Consider the following 19,149-nt stretch of genomic DNA (forward strand, 5'->3'; position numbering starts at 1 on the left):
TCCCATTCCCATCCCCCCTTCCTTCCCTCAACTCCCTGTCCAATCCAGCAAATCCTCACTCCTCCCTCCTCTCAGCCTATTGTGAGTCATCATCTGCATATCAGAGAAAACATTTGGCCTTTGATTTTTTGGGATTGGCTTATTTCACTTAACAAGATAGTCTCTCTCCAGGTCCATCCATTTACTGGCAAATGCCATAATTTCTTTCTTCTTTATGGTTGAGGAATATCCCATTGTGTTATATGTACCATTTTCTTTATCAATTCATCTGTTGGAGGGCACCTAGGTTGGTTCCATAGCTTTGGTATATATTTCTGAGTTCATCTCACCTGGAGCTCACTGAGCTTCTCAGTGTTTATATTAAAGTTTTTCACCAAACCTGTGGAGTCTTTAGCCATTGTTTCTTCAAATATTCTCTTTTCCCCTTTCTCTTCCTTTTCTTTTAATGAAATTCCCACAAAGCATCTTTTGGTCTGCTTGATGTTATTCCACAGGTGCCTTAAGGACTCTGTTCGCTTTTCTTCAACCTTTTTCTTTCTTTTCCTCAGACTTGATAAGTTCCTTTGCCTGTTTTCATGTTTATTGATTCTTTCTTCTGCCTGTTCAAATCTGCTGTTGAATTCCCCCAGTGAGTTTTTCATTTCAGTTATTTTACTGTTCAGCTTCAGAATTCCGTTTTTTCTCTTCACTGATATTTTCCTTTTGCTTACACACTATTTCCTTGACTTTCTCCACATCTTCTTTTAATTCTATAAACATCTTTAAGACTTGTTTTGACTGGCATGGAGGTACCTGCTTATAATTTCAGCAACTTGAGAAACTGGGTTTGCAGATTACAAGTTCAAGATAAGCCTCTATAACTGCTGCAAGGCTCTGTCTCAAATTGAAAAATACAAAGGACTGGGGATATAGCTCAGTGGTATAACGTGCCTCAGTGGTATAGTTCTATCCCAAGTACTAAAAATCAAACAAAATCGACCAAACACAATTATTTTAAAATCTTTATCATGTAGACAACATCAGGTCTTTATCAGGGACAATTTCTTCAGATGTGTTTTTCCTTGAATGGACCACACTTTCCTGTCTATGTCCTCTAATTTTTTGATGAAAAACTATACATATGAATCTAACAATGTGGTAATTCAGAAAATCAGATGCTCTTTTCTTTCCATGATTTGTTATTCTTTTGTTATTGTTTTATTATTGTTGTTAGAGGATGTCCGTGCTGAACATCAGCCTGCTAACACAAGCTTAAAATCTTCTCTGAATCTGATCTTTTTTCTTAGTATGCATGATAACTTTTTAGTTTTTCCCATATACCTGGTTGTTTTTGAAGGTCTCCACTGGATGATGGAAAGGAAAAAGAAAATAAAGGGGGTGGGGAAGAATGCCCTTTAAATCCCCTGGAAACCTCTTCAGCCAAAGGTGGAAGGTCCTGTAACAATGGAGGAGTGGTGCAAGAGCAATGGCCCCTCTACACACCACCTCTTTGTTTGCATGTCTGTGATCAGAAGCAACAATCAGTGACCCAAGCCAAGGTCCCTGGATTGGAGGACAAGCTATTTTTTTTGACCACCTGGCATCCAGGAGCCGTGGGCATACTGCTTCAGAACACCTGCATAGTCACCCACTACAGGGTTGGAGGAAGGTATGGGTAGCTGCTACTGGGCTAAAAACGGAAACTGACTGAAATTAACATCTAAGCCTTCCTCTAGAAACCTTCAAGAAATTATAGAGTTCTAAAATAGTTACATTAGACAGATTCTGCCAATATAATTGTTGACTAGGTGGGCAGATTCCTGATGCTTCCTACTCCAACATCTTCTTAGAATTCTCTTTTATAAAAGTTGATTAAATGATAAAGAATTAAAATAACTTCATGGAAATAATATTATATGTTATAATAACAATGTGTATTTTTACAAATTGTAATTGAGAGAGGCTTCTTTTCTTCATGTACTCAACGTTAAACATTTGCATAACAAAGATGCCAAAAGTGAATCTTTTTTTTCTTTTATAACGAGTCACTTCTCAATGAAATGCCACATTGTGGTCCCATCTGCTGCTAAGCCCCTGACTCAAATATATGGACATCTGCTCTGTAGGAGATTCTGCAGTTTTAATGGAACACATCACAACTAAAGGCAATGAAATACCATTCTAGTAAATCAGTAACCTTTCCTAATTCAGTATCCTAATTTCCCATTAACACTCAATCAGTATAATAGAACATGGTTTTACCTATGTGGTACCTGGCTTTTTCTCTGATGACTGAATTTTCTTAATATTTTTGTCCTTATATGGCAATGGAGTATATATTCTATATTAACACTGTTGTAATTTAAAACTTTAATAACAATTGTTACCTGACAAAATATATTCCTGACCAGATGACTAGAAACTGTCATAACTTATCCATTTTTAAGAGAGCCATGATAACACCACTCCCCCATTATGTTGTCCATAAAGAAAAAGGGGATAATAAAACACCATGTTCCTAAATGCCCTTTTCTGTTCCCCAAAAACTAGCTAAGTAAAGGGAACACTGGAAGTAGGTCTCATCAGAATGTCTAGACACATATTATCTTGAAGGATACTGGCTGTCTCTCAGGTGTTCAGGTTTTACACATTGTTCTATGGTTGTCTATTCCTAAGGTTTACTATGCATATTTTATAAAGAGGCCATTTGTGTAGCAGATCATCTACCTGAGGATCTAAACCTGTGTATGTTGACAAATCCTCCCTTTTACGTATGGCTACGAACTGTAATAATTTATCTATTCCTAAGTGAGCCATGATTCTTTGAATAGCAATGTGATTGATGATGTTAATATATCTACCTCACATGCAAGTCCTTATAAAAAGAGATCATGCCTCATTATTTGTATTCTCAGCTACTAGTAGAATCCCAAGAACAAAGTATATGTTTAAATAAATTTTTTGCTTGTTTGTTTTGGGTACTGAGGATTGAACCAAGGATTGCCTATTCACTGAGACACATTCCCAGCACCTTTTTTATATTTTATTTAGAGACAGGGTCTCACTGAGTTGCTAAGTGCGTCACTAAGTTGCTGAGGCTGGCTTTGAATTCATGATCCTCTTGCCTCAGTCTCCCAAACTGCTGGGAAAATAAAAGCTTATTGAATGGAAGTAACTTCAAAAATAAAATTTTCCCATTAATCAGCAAAAATAAATATATAATTAAAAGGCTACAAATGGAACACATTTCATAATCTTATGACAAACATTCTATATACTAATCTAATATATAACTTATACTTTAAGCTTGGTTATGTTTACTTTATTGAATAATTTTTAATGTGTAAAATGAAGTTAAAAGTTACTGATGCAAGATAAAATCAACTATTTAAATCTATTTAAATTTAATCTTCAAATGAAAATATCTTTAGATAAAACAAAAACTGCATAATTATTTTTAGGTTAAAAGCATTTAGATAAATTACCAGTAATACTTTACAAAAGAAAAATGAAATTATCTTCTTAATCTTTTAATTGTAAAGGAATAACAGAAATCTCTATTGATTGGTTCTTGATGTTTTTTTTCCCTGCTTACTAGAGTGAGGGGGCACAAAAGATGTGGACTGCTCCTCAATGAGTGATACCCTACAAGACAAATCCTCTTTATAGTATCAGAAAAAACAGAAGAGGTCAAATCAAGATATAAATTCCTAGGCAGGCACAGTGGTGCATGCCTGTAATCCCAGCGACTCACAGATTTCATCAATGAAATAAAAGTATTCCTAATCATATATGCAGATTTTAAATGGTTCAATATTTTAAAATTCTACCAACTATAAACTTATTCAACTGTACCTTTGTCAATACCTTATAAAATGCTACAAATTAGCATTTTACCAAACACAATGAGTAAAATAATTATAGTTACAAGTGACACTTGTTAAATAGTAATTAAACATGTATGTCTCCCACACACATGGTATATACAAATACATACCATGATTTTAGCCAAATGTCATCTAGAAATTACAACTCAAAATGAATTTCTTGAAACTGAGGGATAATACAGTCAAGTCACTGTTTGATCTGTAGCATTCGGGCATGAAAAAGTAAACCACTTATAATTTCCTATTTATCTTTCTTCATGAATAAATAGAAAACATTTCATAATCTGTAACAAACTTTCCATGTTGATCCAAAATATAACTAATACTTTGTTTGATTATGTTTATTTTGTTGAATGAAGTTTAATTTTTTAAATAAGGATATTTTAGGTTGCTACAGACCAAAGCAGAGGAATAAATTGAATATTTTTTGAATATCTTCTATTTCACAGTTATATTCCTAGTTATACATAACACTCAATTATCTAAAAAATGAACATTATTTCTCTCTCAGAGATGAAGAAGCAGAAGCTTCAAGATATTAATTAATTTAAGGCAGAGCTCATAACTGGCAGTGTAAAGTCATTATCTAGACGGTTCTGATTTGCAAAAAAGCTTTAGGATGCTTTTGTTCTACTCCACAGTAACTTGTATTCTATCACCAAAACTACAAAATGTTCAGATTTTATGAGTACCCAAAGACATAATCAAAGAATAATGGTAATTCAAATATAGCTAATCATTAAGAAATATTAAAAAGGTGACAAAGGATTTAAATGACCAGGAAAAAAATGACACAATGTAAAAGCAAATATTATATGCCTCATATTCTACCTCTTAGTATTCCTTTTGTGATTTTTCCATAGATACATTTAAATTTTTAATCTTCTCGAGGCCACTTTTATCTTCTCAGGATGAACAAAGGGAATTTCAGTGCCCAGCTTTGGTTGCAGGCCTTTAGAACTCTTGTGGAAAAAAAAATTGTAGCAATATTAAGGGGAAAAATTGTTCGCTCTCTCCCTAGCTACAAAAAACAATCATATTATTTCACATATTTGAAACTAATTTTGACAAACTAGTGAACTGTGACCATTCATAGATGAATTCATCTTATTCTCCTGTTCAGTAGTCTTAAAGGTAGTTTTTTATAACAAAGGAATCTTTTGGGACAATAATTTACACTACCTAGAGATTGTGGTCATATTATAGAATGTAAACCTTTAACATGTGAAATCAAGAAAATAGTCTAATTCTGATTAATGCCCATAATTTGTATTAATTGCCCTATTAATATATTTAGTTAAAATCTTAAAGGTATTAAACACTACTATAAGGTTCCTTTGCAAAATCAAAAGGATCAATGACAGTTTCTACCATGGAAGTATGATAAAACTGTAACTTAAGTGGATTATTTTCTTAAAAACTAAAATGTTTTTGAGCCTTTGTTTATTTTAAATTATCAAAAGTAAAACAAATTTGATCTATTTAAATTCAATCTTCAAATAAAAATATCTTTAGATAAAATAAAAACTGCATAATTATTTTTAGGTTAAAAGCATTTAGATAAATTACCAGTAATACTTTACAAAAGAAAAATGAAATTATCTTCTTAATCTTTTAATTGTAAAGGAATAACCAGAAATCTCTATTGATTTGGTTCTTGATGTTTTTTCTCCCTGCTTATTAGTGTGAGGGGGACCAAAGATGTGGACCTGCTCCTCAATGAGTGATATCCTACAAGACAAATCCTCTTTATAGTATCAGAAAAAACAGAAGAGGTCAAATCAAGATATAAATTCCTAGGCAGGCACAGTGGTGCATGCCTGTAATCCAAGTGGTTCAGGAAGATGGTGAGTCAAAGCCAGCCTCAGCAACGGTGAGGTACTAAGCAACTCAGTGAGACCCTGCTTCTAAATAGAATACAAAATAGGGCTAGGGATGTGGCTCATTTGAATGCCCTTAAATTCAATCCCTGGTACAAAAAAAAAAAAAAAAAAGATATAAATTCCTAGAAAATAGTAAGGTGTTTTTTTTTTTCCTGAACAAAACTTTTTTTTAAGTTAAAAACTCATCTTTTATATTTAGACTCAAAATATCTCCTTACATATTACCTGTTAATTACAAAAAACAACAGTAACAAAACAGAAGAGAAAAATACCTATCTAAATGATTAAAATTAATATAGCCAAAAAAGGGCCAACATACTTCCTTAACTTCTATGTACCTGAAGAAACATACCACTGATGTTGTAGCCTAGCCAAAATGGACAAGCTCATTCTACTCACATGGAAAAACCAAACACAAATATAAAATTATTGGCTTATCTTCTTCAAAACATTAACCTCATGTAAGACAAAGACTGGGAAATTGTTCTATGTTTAAAATGACTGAGGAAACCAATAACCAAATATAAAACATGAGCCTAAACTGGATCTGGTACCAGAAAAATCAAAGTTACAAAAAGGGACATTTGAACAATTGATGAAACTAGAATATGAACTGTAGATAAGCAGTATATCAACTCAAATTTCTTAAATTTATCATTGAACTGCAGTTATATATGAGAATATCTGTGTTCTTCAGAAACGCAACACTAAAGCACTAAGGTACAAAGAATTTTGATGGATGTAATCTCTCAAGTGGTTAAAAATATGTACATGTATATAGGAAAAAGGGGAGAATTATAAGGCAAAAATGTTAAAAGAAGATAAGGAAATTCTATATACTATCCTCAAAACTTTTCTGAAAGTTCAAAATTATTTCAAAATAAAAAATCATCTCAAGATCAAAAAATGTTAATGTGTGAAGATTTTCACTATAAATAATAAAACAAACATGACAGAATGATGTAATTAGTACAAATGCTTCAAATGGTGATAGGGAGCTTATTTTATCAGAAAGCTTAATCAATATACTACAGTTTTCTTCATTAAAGAAAGCCTAGCTTAAAAAAAAAAAGAAAGCTATATACTAAACTGCACAGTGATATTCTGGCACAACCTAGGAATAGTTTATACACTGTAGTTGCATTTTGAGTAGCAATGGTCTAATATATCATCTTTTTCAATACATCAGTCAATAAATAACTTATTCAACTAAATAAATACTTAAAAATTATACATTTTCATTTGGAAGAACATATACCCATTTATAATATAGTTAACTCTGTGTGGTACAATTGCAGGTGAGTTTATTTTCTTCTTATATTTTCTAGTGTTTCTACAATAAATATGGATTACTTTTCAAAAGCAAAAATAAACATTTAAAAATAATAAGTGAAAGAATTTAAAAGCCATCATATTTCTTAGAATTCAAATTCTATGGCAAGATACATTTTGTCCTAATGTTTATATACTGCCAATTTTTTTTTCTAAAAAGATATCACTTACAGCTGATCTTGAAGCTCCACAATTATATACTCTAATTGTTCCTTCTCTAATTTATGAGCCAGCTCAGAGTCCTCAATCCTTTGAAGTAGTAGTTTATTCTGGGAGACAGATTTAGACAGTTCGTTCTCTCGAAGTCGTAAGAGTTCTTCAAGATACCCCTGGAAATATGATATCACCAAGATAACAGCAACTGTAAAATTCTAATAGAGACCTTGAATATAAATGCTGAGTAGCTTAAATCTCATTACTATTGCTCTTGTAATAAAGTTTTATTGATGAATTAGTAAAAATATTGTTTTAATTGAATACAAAAAATTTAATGCATATTATCCATTCTTTAAACCTCTTCCCTAAAGTCTGAGCAAATATATTTTAAATTTAAAGCAAATCTTAGTTAAAATACTATAATTTCCAAGTTCCACAAAAGCAATAAATACATATGGCTAGCTTCAAAAAACAGACCTAATTACAGAATAACCAATCAGAAAGCTTCCTCTATATGAATTTTTTTTTTTTTTTTTTGTACTGGGGATTGAACTCAGGGGCACTCAAACACTGAGCCACATCTCCAGCCTTATTTTGTATTTTATTTAGAGACAGGGTCTCACTGAGTTGCTTAGCTCCTGGTGTGTACTGAGGCTGGCTTTGAACTTGCAATCCTCCTGCCTTAGCCTCCCGAACTGCTGGGATTACAGGTGTGCACCACCATGCCGGGCTGAACATTTTTTAAAAATGCAGATATTAACATTTTTAGCATTGACATGTCAGCAAGAGGCAGTATAATGCTTTTGTTAGGCCTACAGGCTTATGGATTGTCCAGTATCATTCTAGTTTTACCAGTTATTAGCTATGGGTCTTTGAGCAAGTCACTTAACCTCTCTGTTATAGTTTCATCCCCTAAAAAAGTGGGAACAACATGAGTACCTAGTTAGGAGTACTAAATGAGTCAAATCTGCAAACTGTTTTACAACTGTTTCTACTACATTATACATAATATATAATTATTAGCTATTATTATTAACAAACACCTAGTAGATATGAGACTTAGACCTCTTATCCTTTTACTCATTTACTCTTATTTGTTATATATTCTGGGAAACATTATTAAATTTATCCTCTAAATTTTTGTGCTGAAATTTTTGAATCAGACATCATTTTAATTTTTAATAGCTCTTTCATGTTTTCTGATTATTCCCTTTGGGGGAGGTATTAAACACTGGGCCCTTCATGCTAAGCATACATTCTACCACTGCCGTGTCCTATTTTTAGTTTCAATGTGCTTTCAACTTCTTCTGAGGATATTGATCAGGATCTTTTCTTTACTGTTTCTATTATTCTTCTAAATCAGTACATGGTATCCTATTCATGTGTCATCAACTGTTTCAGCTCTAAGCTTTATGATACCTGCTAATATTAACTCATATTATTTCCCCCTCACAAACTTATTTTCCATACCTTTTCTGACAATTCTCAAACATTAATTTTTCCATAATAAATTCTCAAAAATTACATCTTCACATAAACTATATTTAAATATTTTCAAATAATATTTAAGGAATAATTATATCTACCGGGCTGGGGATGTGGATCAAGCGGTAGCACGCTCACCTGGCATGCGTGCGGCCTGGGTTCGATCCTCAGCACCACATATAAACAAAGATGTTGTGTCCGCCAAAAAATAAATATTAAAAAAAAATTCTCTCTCTCTCTCTCTCTCTCTCTCTCTTTAAAAAAAATTATGTCTACCACTCAGATCAATCAGCATGTTTTAAGAGTCAGTGTCAGGTTCTTTTAAAATTACACTCTTCTGGTGGCTGGGGTTATGGCTCAGTGCTTGCCTGGGATGTATGAGGCACAGGGTACAATTCTCAGCACTACACATAAATAAATAAATAAATAAATAGATACATAGATAGATAGATAGATAGATAGAGTCCATCAATGACTAAAAAATATATTTAAAATTTTTTTTTAATTACACTCTTTTGCACCTCCTCTGCACGTAAAACAATATCCTGAAATTTATATTTATCATCCCTTGCTTTTCTTACTAGGTTTATGATGTATCATCTCAAACAATATATTGTTCAGTTTCCCTGAGTTCTGTCTATATTCTTTTGAAATTTAGGGTTTTTTTTTTTTTGGTCTACATTGATGAGTCTAGCTATATAGTTCATTTATTTTCAATATTGTATGCCATGTGAATTGCCATTTACAGACAATGGTCATTTGGATTAACATAAGCAATACTGCTGTGAATTCATTCACAGTTATGTTTCCTGGTACATACATCCAAGAGTTTCTAGGAAACATGCCTAGGAGCAGAATTGTTAGGACATAGGTAGCAGATAATGTCAAATTGCTTCTTATAATTATTTTTGCTTTATATACATTTCTACCTGATATTATATTCACATGACCTTAAATTACTATTAAAGTTTTACTGGATTCACTTAATTCGTTGAAGAATATTATTTCTTTTTCACTTCTCAGAAATAGTCAGTATAAAATCAGGATCGCTGACTTTAGGAAATTTGTTAGAATTTTCTCCAAAACATACAGGTCTGATGATTAATAGGTAGACAGATTTTAGACCATTTACTCAATTCTTAAAATAGTTATAGGTCTATCAATTTTGATAAATAACATTTAAAGAAATTCTTCATTAATGTCATAATTCCTATTTGGTTTAATGTAAAACATACTCCAGTTGTTTCTGTGTTCCCATTTTACAAATAAAGAAGGTGGGAGAAATAGACTCAGGAAAAAAAAAAGAAATTCTTCATTTAGTTTTCTAAGGCATTGATATAAAATGGTAAAAATTATTCTTTTTTTGGGGGGTGTACCAGGGATTAGACCCAGGGGTGTTTAACCGCTAAGTCACATTCCTAACCCTTTTTATTTTTTGAGACAGCGTCTTGCTAAGTTGCTTAGGACCTGACTAAATTGCTGAGGCTGTCTTTGAGCTTGCGATCCTCCTGTCTCAGGCTCCCAAGATGCTCCCAAGATTATACATGTGCACCACCATTTTGGGGCAAGTTTTTGCTGCTTTTGTAGGTATGCTATCTATTTTTTAATTCTTAAAATTGTCTATCTGTGCCTTAACTTTAATAAAAATTATTCCTGCTAAGATTTATCATTTTTGCTAGTTGTTGTAAATAAGCAGTTTTTATTCATCTGTTTTTTATATCTGTTATATTATACGTATCAATTATTTCATTATTTTCCTTTTTTTGAACTGGTTTGGTTTTCTTTGCCTACTGTAAGATACTTATTTTTCTTCCTTATAGTATTTGTACAAGTATCATACAAGTTGCAGCTAACAACTGTTAATATGCATTGTTTTCATTGTCCTTTATTTCTATTTCCTCATTTCTTTTTTACTCATATTTAGAAAGTTTTCAAAAATTCCACTAGGTGATATGTGAGTGGTGTTAAACTTTTTATTGATATCTAATTTTATTGCATTATGATTACCATTATATCATGTTTTTAGTGATATCTATATTGTGATATTTGTATTGTAACCTATACGTTTGATAAAAATTGTTCAGCTATTCCATTTGTGCTTGACAAAAACGTATATTTTGTCAAAATTAATGTATTTTAGATCAAGTTTATGTATTGTTTTGTTCAAGCTTACTATATCTTACAGAAGTTTTGTCTGTTCAATATATAAATTACTTTGAAAGATATTAAAATTACCTAATAAGATTTTGGATTTGTTAATTTCTCTCCTACATATTCTAATTAACTTTTGCTTCATATTTTTCATGGCTATATTATTAAATGTATGTAAATTTAGCCATGTTATACATTCTCAGTGAGTTTTCATTTTAAAAAGACAATGCCTTTCTTTAATCTTAATAATGCTTTGTACCTTTAATGTCTATGTTTAATGATAATGATACAGACTAAATTGCTGAGGCTGGCCTTGCTGGGCTCCACAAGCTGACAGAATTCTTTTTTTGTGCATGTAGAATAATGGGAATTGAACCCAGGGGCACTCCAACACTGAGGTACATTCCCAGCCTTCCTTATTTTTTATGTTGAGACAGGATCACAGTTGAGCTGCCAAGGCTGGCCTTGAACTTGTGATTCTCTTGCCTCAGCCTTCTGAGTCACTGGTCTGATACAGAATTATTTTGGTTCATATTTGCATGGTTTATTTATTTCCCTAGTTTCAACTTTTTTGTCATTATATTTTATGCATCTTTCTTTTTTAAAAAAATATTTTTTAATTGTAGATGAACCCAGTATCTTTATTTATTTATTTTTATACAGTGCTGAGGATTGAACCCAGTGCATCACACGTGCGAGGCAGGCGTTCTACCACTGAGCAACAGCCCCAGCCCCTTATGCACTTTTCTTATAAACAGCATATAAATTTTATAATTATGTTTTCAACAAATCTGTTTGCCTTAATGGTAAGTTGGTAAGTTTGTGCCACTTACTTTTATGGTGATATTGACTTTTCTGGTTATTACTCAAATCTATTTATACTGCTTTGGTTTTTGTTCTTTTTTTAAAATTATTTTTTAGTTGTAGTTGGACAGAATACCTTTATTTTATTTATTTTTATGTGGTGCTGAGAATCAAACCCAGGGCCTCACAAATGCTAGGTGAGTGCTCTACCACTGAGCCACAACCCCAGCCCCTGGTTTTTGTTCTTTTTTAACATATCCATTTTTTCTTATTTGCTTCCTTTATTGTATGAATCAAGTTTTTCCTATTTTTTTTCTTTCCCATTACTAGTTTGGAAGTCAAACATTCTATTTTTATTCTTTAAATTGCAACTCCTAAATGTTAACTTTGTAAACAGGCATGCACATTACAAAATGTCTCTACCCTTCATTATCATCAAATCTCTGAAGGCTCTTGCTTCCATAATCCTCTTTTTTTAATTTTTTTTAAAGTATTTTGGAGGGGAGAGTGAAATCTTTATTATTTATTTATTCAGTTTTATGTGGTGCTGAGAACTGAACCCAGTGCCTCACATGTGTGAGACAAGTGCTCTAGTCCGTCTTGCTTTTTCTGATATTTTTAGCCTTTTAATTTTGCTTTTCTATCATACTTCTAGTGGTAGGCTGCAGCCAGCTCCTATGGGCTCCACAAGCTGATTGTTAAATTTTCAAAAGCTTTCTAAGTCTGCTGTTAAACACTGCTATTATTTAAAATTTTTTTTTGTAGTTGTAGATGTACAGAATGCCTTTATTTATTCTATTTATTTATTTTTTATGTGGTGCTGAGGATTGAACCCAGTGCCTCACACATGCTAGGCAGGTGCTCTGCCACTGAGCTGCAGCCCCAGTCCAGCACTGCTATTATTAAAGATAAAACTATATAAACTTACAACTAAGTGAATTATATAAAAAAAAAACTCCTCAAAACTCACCATTTCTTAATTATTTTACTGTTAATTTATGTTGTTATAGTCATTTATGTCTACTTCATCTTTCTGACAGAAATATGACATAATCATGTTCTACTGCACATTTCTTCCCAATTCACATTCAGTAATGTCATACTGGTGGCTCTAAGTTGGCCATGGTAGGAGTTTTTGCCCCAGAAATTGGCAAATCCTACAAATTAGTACTCCTCTCTCCATCTGCTCTGTAAGAGCCAGTTATGAAACATATTCCAGGACACAACTGCCATCCTATAATAGTTCTTATTGTTGCTATTTCATGTAGTCCATGTTTATTTACTCTGGCCTTCTAGGTCCAGTTTCTGTTTTGAATGAGATGGTGGGCCTTATCTGTTGCTCCCCTGTGGGTATTAAAGCACAACTATCTAAATTTAAAGGATTGTAGGCTTATCTCTATCTCTGGGGCTTGCAGGGGTATTAACTAATGTACTTATTCCTCCTGTTTTCACATCCTTGCATGTTTCTGGTCCCTAGTAAGTTCCTTTTCTTTGAGAGAGAGCTCTACATAAAACTTTAAAAAACAAAACTGTATTCTAAGCTAAGCACAGAGAGACACAACTGTAATATCAGCTACTCAGAAGGCTGAGGCAGAAGGATCACAAGTTTAAGGCGAACGTGAGCAACCTAACAAGCCTCTGTCTCAGAATACAAAATAAAAAGGGCTGGGGATGCGGCTTGATGGTAGAATGCCAGGAGGCTCAAATTTGTATAATAACCGTCATTTTCAGATTTTTACAGAAGAAAAGCTCTCAGTCTGTTTTCTTGCTGCCACCAGAAGTTTACTGTAATAGGGTATAAAGTTTTCTTCATATAAATTATGCAAACTTTCATAGCTATTATAATCGTGATATTTTTGCTTATATTTTCTAAGCAGTTGCTGTTTAGATATAGGAAATCTATTTATATTTGTAAATTTATTTTATGACCATTTTCCTGGATATATTTCTAAATTGTTGTAATATTTCTATTTTAATTCCACTGTGTTTTCTCTACATATGTCACGTAAGAGAATAATGAACATTTGAAAGAAGGGGCAGGGAAAATAAATACTATGGTAAAAAAGTAAAGGTCACAAACTCAAAATAATGTAGTTCATTTTTCTTTCTGTTATATGTTCCACTTTCCCTAATATAGTGTTTGGAAGACAAGATTTGCTAATATACCTAATTAAGAAAAAAGACAGACATACATATGCTTCACAAACCAGTAATGTTTTACAAAATGAATTATAGGGACTATAATATCAAGTTTATAAATTAAATTGCTTACAAAAGAATAAAATGACTTATTTTATGTTAAAACATAAAGATTAGAAAAAGTTTTTAACAAACAAAAGCCTCTCCTACAACTCTGCCTGATTTTTAATTAAGGGGATAATTCAGAAACAGAAGGGAAGTAGCAATGGCACATAATTTATTAAGTTAAAAGGGCTTCTGGTAGTGACAGTCCAAAGGCAATAAGTGGAGCCAAACTGAGTGACTTTTGACAACTGATAAGTACCTTCTGTTCCAGGGTTAGCTGATACTTATGTCTCACTCTCTTACACTTGTTGAACCAGCTGTTCTCATCCATGATGAAAGGAGGCCCCACCTTCTCCGGAGTGCTGCTTCCTGAGCTGCCACTGCTGCCCAGAGTCCTGAGTTCTTCCTCATCACTGCTGATACTGTCAGAACTGGGACGAGCAGAGGTTAAATTAAAAAAAAGAAAGAAAGTAAAAAATACGTTCTAATTTGATTAATATCTCTATATTTTTAAGCTACTAGTGAGCAAATCCAAAATATTTAGCAGTAAATATATAATAATAATAAAAATAATAAGTACTTTAGTTTCCTTAAAAAAATGGCAAACTAGCATGGCCTGTTGACTCCCTTTCACAAAACCAAATGTAGAGATACTATAATTCAAGTGAGACCTAAAGAGTAAGGAATTAACGTTAAAACCCGTGAGAATGCTCAGAAGAGAAAGAAAGAATTTCCAGAGAAGAGAACCAGAAATTGTAGATGTGCTAGTAGGAGCTTTCTGGCTACGTTCTTTTCCTTGGCTCAGGTGGATCATTGACTGTCTAATCTCCACTACAAGACAGAAAACAAGCACTACCAGCTAGTGGCAATGGGGTACATACAGGGTAGTGTTCAAGGTCAGCTCCCTTTTGGCAAGGAGAAGGTAAGTTCAGAAAAAAACAGTCATTCTCAACTATTTTCTATTGGGAAGAGAGAGAGCCAGAGGTAGAGCAGACAGAATATATGTCATAATCCAAATTTAAAATTCTGTAGGACATCAGTATGACAGAGGAACAGAAAATAAGGTGAAAAAATGAGAAAGCAAGTGAAGAGAAATGTGTGTTTATGACTGCCCAATTTAGGCTTTGAAAGAATAACAATGATGCCTACACTTTGTGAAATTTTAAACAGATGAATAGAAGACTGAAAGTCTGAATAGCAATAACATACATCAAGAAAGAAATAGAGCTGAGCATTGTGGCACCTGTAGTCCCAGCAACTGGTAAGGCTGAAGCAGGAGGCTCACAAGTTTGAGGTCAGCCTTAGCAATTTAGCAAGACCCTGTCTCAAAATTTAAAAAATAATAAAAATGAACTGAGTATGTAACTCTGTGGTAAAGTGCCCCTGATTCAATTTCTGGTAGAAAGAAAAAAAGAAAGATTGCTCAAGCAGTGCAAATTCCTCATTTATTTGGATGAATGGTATAGACATTAACCTTAGGTGTTTAAAAAAATTTTAAATGTTTTAAAATTTAAATCTTCATGTTAAAATTAATGGCGGAACAGTAAAAGAGAAATAGAGAATAAACTAATAGAGGAATAAAATAGGGGGAGGGGAAAATCAATCCAAATAAAGGCAAGAAAGATGAGAGGAAGATTGGAAAAAGAAATACAGAAAACTGAGAAGAGAGAGTAGTATAAATATAAAGCAACATATGCAATAGAAGATATAAGGACAGATATATCAGTAAATATCCTGAGCACCTCACTTAAAAGGCAAAGCCTAGGGGCTGGGCTTATGGCTCAGTGGTAGAGTGCTTCCCTAGCATGCATAAGGTCCTAGGTTCGATCCTCAGCACCACATAAAAATAAATAAGTAAAATAAATGTATTGTGCCAAACTACAACTAAAAAAAATGTATTTTTAAAAAAGGCAAAGCCTATTGGAGTAGATTTTAAAAATCCCAAATAGTATCATTTTTTGTTTGTTTGTTTGTTTGTTTGTTTTGTGGTGCTGGGGATCGAACCTCTTATGCATATAAGGCAAGCACTCTACCAACTGAGCTATATCCCCAGCCCCCAAATTGTATTGTTTTTAAAAAACAATTAAAAACTTAAAGACCCAGAAAGGTTGAAAGCACTGTATTTCATAAACTCCTGGTGTTCATTTTTCCACATATTAACATAGCTTAAATCAGGGTACAGCCTGAATCTGATGATATTTAACTATTACTGTCAAGCCATTTGTTTATGTATTAATGTCTGAATTGAGATGCATTTATATTTGAAGGCATGTTAGTCTATATGAAAAAAAGATGTAAGTCTGTAAAAAAGATGAGAATATATAATACTAACTGAAAGAAAATTGATGGAACTCTTTAATATCAAACAAAATAGACTTTAAGAAATAAAAACATCATTACACATGTATAGTTATATTGATAAAAAGGTCATTATATCAAGAAAATTTAAGAATTATAAACTTGTGTGTATCTAATAAGTTTGCTCAAAAAACAGAAAGCAAAAATTAAAACTACCACAAGAAAAACTGACCAATTGAATATCAGAGTGATAAAATTTAGTATATCATATTTTAATTTAAAAGATTAAGCATATATGAGAAAGGACATAGAATATTAGATCATAACTATTAACAAGCATATCTGAATATAAGACCTCATCACCTGAAAACTGATTGATGAATTCTGGACTCAACAAATTTCAAGGAACTATTATTATGCAGACTACGTTCATTAATAACAGCAACAAAAAGCCCTGGAAATCATACTTCAAACAAATCTTGGTAAAAACACACACATACATATATGTATGAAGGTGTTGTACATACATATGTCTATATAAGCATATATACATATATGTTTTTGAAATATATATGAAATAGTATTTTTAAACTGACCTAAAATAAAAACAATTTATCAAGCTTATGAAATATAGCTAAAGGAGGACTTCAAAGAAAATTTACAGTCTATGTACTTAAAAGGAAATTTTTAATTATTGAAAAAGAAAAGATCTTTACAAATTCAGAAAGAATATAGATAAGAATGGAAATTAATGAACTAGAAGGTGATGATACAACAGAGGTAAAAAATATTCTTTAAGAAACATGAATAAAACTGACAACCCTTTAACAAAAATGATTTTTTTAAAAAGAGAAAACAAAAATAAAAATTATGAGCCTTAAAAGTAATAAAACTACTAGTTAGTGCAAGAGATTTAAGATATTAAAAAGAGATTTCTTTGAACATCATGGTATAAAATTTTGAAAATGTTAATGAAATAATTTACCAAAATTGAATCAGTAAGAAATAGAAAATTGGAATGATCATATGACTACGAATGAAATCAAATCAGTAATTTAAAAAGAACACTTTCCTCAAAGAAAACATGTGTAAATGGTTTTACTGACTGAGCTTCATCGAATATTCAAAAGATGTTGTGTAATTCCAATCAAATTCCTACAAATAACAAAGAAAAAATACTCCTTCAATCTTTCATAGTATCACCAAAATACATTTTTCCCTACATATTTACTTTTTTATTGAACTTGTTAATGTTATAGAGTTCTTGCACTGCCAAACTATGCCAAGTGATCCAAGAGAAATGGTATGATGGACAGTCTTATCCACCCATCATACAGTATATATTAAAACTTGCTACATATGTATTTTGACAATTTCACAATCTTTAAAAAATTAAGAGTTAGAATTTAAATATGCTGCAGGCCTTTAGATTTCCAATACAGTATGCCACTAAATAAAACCTCCTCATATTCATCTTAGTTTCCTTTCTCAATAACATAACTCCCAACAAAATTTTGGGGGATTAAATGTATACTTTTCCAGGATAATACATGGTTACCTGTTAACATTTCTGGTTTCCAAATGAAGTCCTCAGCTTAACCAAGATTCTCTTATTTCTTATTTAATCATCTAACCTCCTGCTGGCTGACTCAGCTTTTCACCCAAATACATCAGAAGCAGGCATCCAACCTGCCACCTCAAAGAATGCTGATATCATTGCCCAGAAGTGGCTGGCAAATCCTGTCAGGAGATCATGTAGCCCTCCTAGGAGTTTAGTTTCTACACTGACTCATCAAGACTGAACTCCTATAGGAAAATGCTCCCTCACCAGGACAGTTTTACTTACCCATTTGCTTCACTCTGGCAGTTGCAGGCTGCATTTTGCAAAGGTATTTATTACAGAGAAACCCAGACCCTGCATCAAGAGGTTACATACCACTAAGAAATATTTCTACTGAACCCAAGATATAAAACTAGGAAACTGCCAGACTACCTCATTAGGTGGAAAGAAACTTTTCAGTAATCCTAGGTGCTTCCTTTAGTCCTTTTAAGGACTCAGTATTACTACTAGGGACCATAAATAAAAACAGAGACATATTTGTAATAAAAGAAAAGGGAAAAGAGAAATAGCCACAGGTAAATGTGGGGTTAAAAAGTCTTGTTTTTAAAATGGGGAATGTAACAACATGCTTATTTGCTGCTGTGATACTATGATATATATATTTTTTGGCTTTTGTCCTGGCTCATAACTTCCACAGCTCTTGTTGTTTCCAAAATGATGAGAACAATAAAGTTAAAGTACCTGGCTTTTTGTCCTTGGCTCCTGAAGCAGTTCTGGAATAGCTTCAGAGTCATAAAGGTGAAAGACAATCTTTTGCTATAATGTCAAGGTACTTTAGGCCTCAGAAACAAATCTTTTTCTCTTTGATCTTTTTCTGCCCTTCTTTCACCTGTGGTAGAAACTAGAATTTCTCTTCCTCAAGGTGGGTCACAGAAACTAAAACTATGCCCTAACTCTGTCCCGTGCCTTTGTCTTAGAGCTTGCCATAAAGCATTTCTCTGACCTGCCTTGTCAGATAATGTCTCCATTTCAGAAAAGGTCTTGCTTCATGTTTCATACGTGGGAGGAACGAATGCTGCAAAGAGAGGCCAAGGAGACTGTGAAGATAGGCCTCACTGGGTTCTCCGCTCTGTCAGCATCAGATCATACTCTTTATTCAATTCCATGTCTACATAGTTGGCCATACTTCAAAAATGCCTAAGCAATGATGTCTCCACAAAACTCCACAAGGACAGGGTTTGGAGAGCTTCTGGACGGCAGAGCACATGAAGGCTTACAAGAAGGTAAACAAGAACTTGCCCGAGTGCTCTGGAAGGGTGGTACACCCCACCTCCATGGGGACAGGACAGCTCTCCCAGACCTTGCCTTA

The 19,149-nt window shown here is 32.9% G+C and overlaps 1 protein-coding gene across 2 annotated transcripts in view; it reads right to left on the reverse strand.

The window, feature by feature from the left end:
* The window catches only part of Rundc3b (RUN domain containing 3B), a 152,361-nt gene that overhangs the window by 44,839 nt on the left and 88,373 nt on the right, over positions 1-19,149 (reverse strand). For both annotated transcript variants that reach the window (XM_027956116.3, XM_027956115.3), the window contains exons 7-8: positions 14,181-14,352; positions 7,253-7,410 (exon numbers count right to left, since the gene is read on the reverse strand). In XM_027956116.3, coding sequence (XP_027811917.1) covers positions 7,253-7,410; positions 14,181-14,352 — 330 coding nt within the window. The remainder of the gene's footprint in view (positions 1-7,252; positions 7,411-14,180; positions 14,353-19,149) is intronic.

This window comes from Marmota flaviventris, chromosome 1, assembly GCF_047511675.1.
Source record: "Marmota flaviventris isolate mMarFla1 chromosome 1, mMarFla1.hap1, whole genome shotgun sequence".
NCBI lineage: Eukaryota > Metazoa > Chordata > Mammalia > Rodentia > Sciuridae > Marmota > Marmota flaviventris.